Source organism: Lolium rigidum, chromosome 6, assembly GCF_022539505.1.
Source record: "Lolium rigidum isolate FL_2022 chromosome 6, APGP_CSIRO_Lrig_0.1, whole genome shotgun sequence".
NCBI lineage: Eukaryota > Viridiplantae > Streptophyta > Magnoliopsida > Poales > Poaceae > Lolium > Lolium rigidum.
In genome coordinates, this window is record NC_061513.1 from 69,699,117 (window position 1) to 69,707,268 (window position 8,152).

Below are 8,152 nucleotides of genomic sequence, written 5' to 3' on the forward strand. Positions count from 1 at the left end.
ATGTGTGGGCTAATTCCTAGATTATGTAATTTTTTCAAATTTTTATGTAATCTTTTCAAATTTTTATGTAATTTTTTCTATGATGTAATCGGTAACAATTTTAGTTCAATAAAATAATTTCCTTGCATTATTTATGTTGTTGTAATCTGAAAAAGAAATGCTGATGTCGAGGAGAGAGAAAAGCTGACGTGGAGGAAAGAGAAGTAAAGCTGGCACTATAGCCTGTGCATTGGCACCGTGGGACGACAGTGGGGTGAGAGTGGGGTGAGAGTGAGGGAAAAAGCTGACGTAGCGGGTGAGAGTGTAGTGCTGCATTGGCACCAGCCTAACTTGACTCGACAAACTGCATCTGCTTCTGCATGCACCGCTGCAAGAGTATCAAGTGCTGCGAATTATGTGTGCATGCAGGAGGCAGTGCATGGATGCATCGGGTGTCGTTTAATTTCTGCAGAGAGTTGCAGATCAACTCCGTGGTTACAAGTTTCACATCATTTTCACGGAGTACAGTATCCTGAGAGGATCTTGGACGAAGATTTTACTCCCAGTCTCAGCCGTTTTCGCTTCTTTTTGATAAATGGAATATTTTTATACCGAGATGATGCAACAACATAGGGGTGTGATTAGTTCCTTGCACGCACGTTTCTTGAATCTACGGAGGCAAAAATTCGCAGTTTGGTTGATTACCAGGTTCCTCGTTGTTGGTTAGCACGAACCTTAAACCACCATCGGGCATGCCCTGAGAGGAAAAATCGTATTGATCTAGTCGCTAGGACACGCATTGGCGGGTGCAAATAGAGGAAAAGGTGTGTGCGGGGGAAAAGACATGGAAATGGCGGGAGCCGGAGAATTGGCTCCACATTTAGACCCAAAACTAGCCTCACCGTGCTCTTAGTCGGTCACCAGCAGTGTAGAACAAATTTCATCCTCACTTTTCCTCGCGGGCAGCGGAGGTTGACTGAAACGATATCTCGTTACTTCAAACAAGTCATGTATGTTGTTGGAGATCTCAAAGGAGAGATGGTCAAGGCGCCATCTGCTCTCACTCCCCCAAAGATCAAAGAAAGCTACTGATGGCTTCCATATTTCAAGGTGAGAAAACACAATTGTATTGCACCGAGGCCTAATAATTTGTTCATGTTAGAATTGTGTTAGAGTGATTGATGGTACTCATGTCACTGCTAGTGCCTAAAAGAGAGTCTCAGGCATACACAGGCAGAAAGCACTACACCAACTAAAATGTGCTTGTCGGATTTGATTTTGATTTAAAGTTCACATATGTGTTAGATGGATGAGAAGGATCGACCGATGATGCAACGCTTTTTACTGACAGCTTGAACAGACCTGATGGTCCCAAAATCCCCTATGGTAAGTTCTACTTAGCTTATGCTAGATATGCTCCAGATCAACAAGGTACCATCTCAATGAGTTCTCTACAAGGTTCTACCCGAAAAAATTTCAATCTATGACACTCAAGCCTTGTTGTTCTCAAGAACAGATTTACGATTCTTGATCAAAAGTCATTACGTGCTTTTCCCATCGAAGTTAAACTAGTTCTTGCGTGTTGCATTTTGCACATTAAGGGTGGGGTCTTGATGAGTTCTTCCTAGATGAGAATGATGTGACGCCTGACGACATTCATGGTGGCCATGGCGCTGCTGCCACTGGTAATGATGCCTATGGGAACAAGAGGTAGAAGTGGGCTGACCCTATGTGGGCTAAGAGCATCTCCAGTCGCGTCCCCCAAAGCGTCCCCCAAAGGGATTTGGGGCGCGCCGGACAGAAAATGTGTTCCAGCCGCGTCCCCCAAAGCCCTTTTTTGTCCGGCGCGCCCCCATTCGGTGTCCGGCGCCCCGAGCCCGTCCCCGTCCCACAGGGGACGCCGGACACAATGAAAAGCGAGACGGGGAGTGGCGGGGCCGACCCGTCAGTGGCACAGGGAAAATTCGTCTCACACTCCCGCCAAATCCCGCCGCTCCCGCCAAATCGCGCCTATACCGCCGCGCATTTCAGGCCTCCCAAAACATATCCCGGGCAGCGACGGACGCGGCGGCCCAGGCAGCGGCATCGGCGGCAGCGGCAGCGCAGCAAGAGCAGGATGACGCGTCTTCTACTGCTACACCTGCGTCGGCCTCTGCGTCGGCGACGGAGCAGACGCACCATGCACAGCAACAGGCAGATCGCGACGAGGTCGTCGTGCTCGACGGGCCTGCGAAACTCAGGATACGACACCGTCGCCCAACCCCTTCCCCTTCTTCTAATTTGCATGCACCACTGGTCTGTAATATGATCGCGCGCCCAGTACTTTGATCGATCGCCGCTACTCTGATCGCGACGAATCGGCGGGAACGATCTCTTTTGAATGCATCTATTTAAATTTCTGATTGGGGGCGGCGTTTGGGGGACGCGGCTGGGGAGCGACGTCCCCCAAAGGCGGCACGAACAAAACACGTCCCCCAAACGTTCGATCCGGCGCGGTTTGGGGGACGGTTTGGGGGACGCGACTGGAGATGCTCTAACAGGCCAAACAAGGATCCCAATAGGAAGAAGTGAAGAAGAGGAAGATTTTCCCATGTTGGCGTGTAACATTACAACGAAGTGCTATCTGATAGTAGCCAGGATTAAGTGATGATAATTTAGTGCTTCCTATTGTTCAATATTCTAACTGTTAATTCCATATGTTACCTATTAGTTCATAGTAGTGTGAGGTAATATCACTATTTGCGTGAAGTTGTAACCACAACAGTAAACCGTATGCAACCAAACAAGCTGAATTTCGACCCCTATAAAAAAATCCATCTTTGTTGGTAGCCAAAATGTGCACAAATGAGCGGAAAATGAATTGTTGACAAGAAAACTAGATGCACAACATGACTTTGGCCTTCGCTGGTTCATGGATCCAGGGAGAAGATCTCCCCAAATGCAGAAAAGGGTGCAAGGAACCAACCAAACCCATAATGATTAGAGTGATCGAGTCAAAACATTAACGATGCATATAGCAAAAAAAAAAAAAGGCCTCGTCGATGCACTCAGAGACTTGCAATAGTATGAGCGCCACCGGTTATGTCAAAACCTAAATTCCGAACAAGCTTCTCCAAAACGATGCCAACATGAAGGTAACTATGCACAAACACTATCGTCGTCCGGATGGTCAGATCCTAGGTTTTCACCTTGAAGAAGGTCGAATCTGCAGATAATGTATTCAACAAGAAAATGACTAGAGTGCCATCATTTCTAGAAACAACAAACTAAGGCCACACCTACGATCCTCACCCCGAAAATTGAGCTACGGAGCTCAAGGAGCACCGCCAAAAATGAAGTCTGCTAAGGCCGCCACATCTTGTCGAGAACACTATTGTAAAACAACGATCACCCGACACACATTATTCTTCTAGTCCGTTGTAAGTACTCACTCGGTTCTTCTATACTCGACAACAACATGCAAGATAGAACCTAAGGCGCATATTTACAGTGTTCCCGAATGATAGGGTAACACACTGATGATCATTATGGGCATCCAGGTCCTGCTGATGATCATTGGTTGAAGAGGCATCTCAATCATGTCTGCAGTATTCCCGAATGATAGGGTAACATCCTTAAGGGTTCGATGATGCATTATAGATAGGCTTGGAATCATCGGAAACATGAAATAATAGAGCAGAGAGAAGCGAAAAATTCTGTGTGGATTTGAAGGATGTTGAGAGTGATTCGAAATGTGTTTCAGATCGCGGGAATTAAATAATATGTATCTTTCTATTAATTTAAATAATTAATATTAAAAAATATGTTTTCATTTAATTTTTAGGTGCATCCCACCTTAATGCCCCCGGAGAGGAGCCCAATAAGGGGTTGGCCACCCCCAAGTAGATAAGGATGGGGACACCTAGGGTTAGGGTTGTGGGGGTGAGGGGTGGGGCCCACCTTGGCCACCGCCTCCCCCTTGTCTTGGCTAGCCACCCCTACCCCTTATATAAGGATGGGACATGCGTACGGAGGGGCCAAACAACAATCCAGGAGGAGGAAGTTGCTAAGGAAAACAAGGACATGTAGGGTTGACGAGGTCTCAGGTTTCAAACCGAAGAGGAAGTTGCTAAGGAAAACAAAAAACACAAAGGAACGGCGAAAAGGGCCAACCTTCCGCCGCCATACACCGTCGCGACTTAGGTGACCTTCTGGCGGCGACGGGGTGGAGAGTCTTCTGGAGGATGATCTGCTGGTCGCATCATGCGGGACCTCCGGAGGCGACCCAGAAGGCAGGGATGTGGATCCTCTTCTAATCCAAAAAGAATTGATTTTCAGAGAGTGATGTTTTGACACATGGGAGCATATGCTCCCTCTATTTCGAAATACATGTTGCACATATTTTGACACTTAAAAAATTGAAATAAAAAATCGCACGTACATCTTCACATGATACGCGCTCACGGAGTTTCATGAAAAATCGACTTGTCGTGTGGCGTGTGTAAAAAGGACAAAATTCAATGCTAAAAATAAAGATTTTTTAGATGATAATTTTTTTCTTTTTAACATAGACCACGCATTTTATTGGTTCTCCACGAAACTTGACGAACGCACATATATTATGGATATGTACATGTATAATATTTTGTTAAAAAATTTCAACATTTCAACATTTAATTTTTTCCAGTACAAAGAGTATATACACATGGGAGACGAATTGAAATTCCGTGCTCTTCGTCTATTTATTTCCTTCTGGCACTAGTAGAATATGGGGCTTTAGTCCCGATTTGTAAGGGCATTTAGTCTCGGTTTTGCAACCGGGAGCAATCGGGACTACCCCCCCCCCCTAGTATCGGTTGTGTTGCGAATCGGGACTAAAAGGGCTCCATGGCTGTGGACGCGTGCCCAGGACAAGAGACTGTTAGTCCCAGTTTGCAAGTTGCAACACCAACCGGGAATAAAGGCTGTTTCACCTATTTTTTATCCATTTTTTTCTAATTCATTTACACTCCCTCTTTTTTTCCTTTTTTTCCTTAGAATTTCTAGTATTTCAGTTATTTCAGAAGTTTAGATTCTAACTACACTTAATCTCTAGTCAAATTACTTATTTGTAGTCAAACTTTTCACTCGGTCACCCATCCTCCCATTACTCCAGTGCTAGCACGCTTGACTTTCGAGTTCCTTCCTATTCCGCTTCCAAGTGCTTGATGGGCATGTTATTGATACTACTATTGTATCAATCCTATTAACTCTGCTTCACGATGTCACATTTCTTCATTATTTGAATTCCAAATAATTACTTTAATAAATAAAATTAATGAAGTAATAATAATCTTGAGTAAATAAAAAATTAACTTAAAAAAATTCCCATAACCAAAAACCTGAATTTTTTATAGTTTCCTTTGGCAGTTTGAGAATCTAAAAATTGGCTAACCAGGTAAATTCGAATGAGAAATTTTGCGTAGATATATTTTCATATATTATTCTTTTTTTTGAGTTCGTATGCAACCAGAAATCCCGTATTACCAATACATGACACAATTTTGCAAAAAAGTCAAAATTTATGTTTGTTAATTCTTATTTAAACTGGATGACATAATACATGGGCTTGACATCTCTTCTAATTCGCCGATACGAGAAGCAAATTGTTGTGTGGAGGAATCAATATCTCGACATAAGCTAAGAGGCAGATCTTGTGCCACTCCACCAGGTCGTATGAAATTGGCATGCATCATGGCTCACGGGCCTCTTTCATAGAATTCCAACAATTTCACCCGCTCCTCAAAAGCCCAAAGTAACGGAGATTTTATTATTTAATTTTTTTATCTGTTTTTTTTAATATTTTACAAAGCTAAAAAAACGATCCAAAGGGTTTCGGACGAAAGCCCTGTACCCGAGGCTGCAGCCCGTAGCAACGTGTAGTTTTTGGTTTTTGTCAGGTAGCGAGTGCCACAAAATAATTCTCTAGTACTGTTTAAAAATATATTAATTCTTTAGAGTAGCAGCAGGGTAGGGGCAAGAATATATATAATGTAGCAGAAAATTGCAGATATGACGCCATAGGCCGCTATTTTAAAGTGCCAATTGTTAAGTCGAGTACTGTATCGATATATATTTTTCGAGGAATCAGTACTGTAGTGGGTTGGGAAAAGATGGCTTCAACAGAGAAAGATTGGCCCTGGCAGCATGGCCAGCTTGTCCTCACATGCATACAGTCGGTCAACTCAGCAGCAGAGTTTCGTCATATTACCAATCCGTGAGAAGATTGTTATTTTTTACTGCCCAACCACACACACCATGCCCTCCTATACTAGGAACGCCCCTGCTCTGAATCCACTGCGCCAAATTAACCATCCAGTGTCCAGTCACACTCACCCAAGGAACCATAGATGCATGCAGCAGCTCTCCTCTCCTCCGTCTGACATACATGATCCTCTCCGATCCCAGGAGAGATCTGGATGTATGGAGTATCTCGCAACCATGCATGCACTGGTCGACAATGCACACACGCATGGTACACGTAGCACGTCTGGGGCGTCTCATGGCAGCTTGCACGGTCTCAGCTTATTTCCCCACACACATTTCCCCCTGCACGTATAATTATCCTCTTCACATGCTACCTCATCGTCCCCCACCTCGCTGTTCATGTCACCATCTCTTTACTCGCCATTCAACTCACGCTCTCACATGGCGCCCCATTAATATATAGCACCACCACCCCCCGCTCCAAGCTCCAAGAACACTTCCATCTCAAAGCCACACTCTCAGCTAGCTCACACACTGCACCACGCTCGGTAGCCTACACTACATTGTGCCATCCCATGTCGAACAGGGCGTCGAGGAGGGGCAGCTTCACGCTGCGGCAGCCGCCGGTGGTGGACATCGGCTGCAACTGCCGCCGGCCGAAGCTTTTCGCCAACATCTTCTCCTCGTCGTCGCTCCCATTCCGCGGCGGGGGCAGCGGCAGGGGCGGCAAGCCCAAGTCGCCCAACGCGTCCTCCACGTCCACCGCGATGACGGCGTTCACGTCCACCACCCTGGGCGGGCAGAGTGGCACCACGGCCACCTCCGCCGACTCCGCCTCCTGGGGCCCCGCCTCTTTCACCAACAACTCGCTGTACGAGGACCCTGCTGCGGCCGCGCGTCGTCACGGCCAGGCGGAGCAGCCGGAGCAGGAGACGCGGCGCCGGCGGAGGCAGCAGCGGCGGCGTCGCAGGCGCGCGGCCTGGGACGGCGCCGGCGCCGGCGGCGACGAAGAGCATGGTCGCGTGGCGCGTGAGAGCGTGCCGGTGGCGGTGGAGTCGGCGGAGCCGTACGAGGACTTCCGGGAGTCGATGGTGCAGATGGTGGTGGAGAAGGAGATCTACGCGTGGGACGACCTCAACGACCTCCTCCACCAGTTCCTCTCCCTCAACTCGCCGCGCCACCACCCGCTCATCCTCCACGCCTTCGCCGACCTCTGGACCCGCAACGGACTCTTCTCGCCGCCTTCCCCGTGCCAGTTCTAGCTAGCCTGTGCCCCTTCTGTCTACGTCACTGCCTCGTCATCAGCATTACAACGCCACGGCGCCATGCACGCACGCACGCACAAACCTACCCATCCATGTCATAATTTTACTGTTTATTGTGTTTAATTAACCAGGAAGTAGTAGTGTTAATTTGTAGCGTCTGATTGATCATATCAGTTTGTTAACTAGCTCTAGCTAGCTTACCTGGGAGACTTCCACCATGGCCGGGAGGTTATTAACGGTCATCCCGGCCGGTGAGGTGCGCCCCCTATTTAGCTTAAGCTAAGCTTAAGGCTATGCCTATATATGTTCATGTACTCCTAGTCCTACGTAAGATTCATATTGTTCATGTAATGATGCGCGCGCGTGGCGCCATGGCGTTGTAATGATAAACCTTCAGTACTTAAGTGTGTTAATTTGTGCTGCCCGCTTGCTATCAGAGAAAGAGATCAAGTACTACGTGTACTATCTATGTGTATCGCCCACTGGCGACTGCTCTGCCTTCAAGAGACATGGTGTCATCTTTCACTGTTTTACTGACACCGGACCAGATAGTTTTACCGCTAGCTGCTAGCTTTCGTTGCGATTCCCGTCCTGTCAACTCAATCGTCAAATATGTGTACTACGTGCTTCACGTACGGCTGCCGTTTTTCTTTCTCGTGCATGCCTAGTTGCGACCGATACGA

The 8,152-nt window shown here is 47.0% G+C and overlaps 1 protein-coding gene across 1 annotated transcript; it reads left to right on the top strand.

Annotated features, from left to right (window-relative positions):
* The first annotated feature begins 6,779 nt into the window (after window positions 1-6,779).
* LOC124659942 (transcription repressor OFP8-like) lies at window positions 6,780-7,466 on the top strand. Its single transcript, XM_047197745.1, has one exon. It carries the CDS (start codon window positions 6,780-6,782, stop codon window positions 7,464-7,466), a length of 687 nt encoding a protein of 228 aa, XP_047053701.1.
* The last annotated feature ends 686 nt before the right edge of the window (window positions 7,467-8,152 follow it).

Bases quoted from the DNA above. Each gene is read 5' to 3' on its own strand.
- LOC124659942 (XM_047197745.1), top strand. From the start codon at position 6,780: ATGTCGAACAGGGCGTCGAGGAGGGGCAGCTTCACGCTGCGGCAGCCG.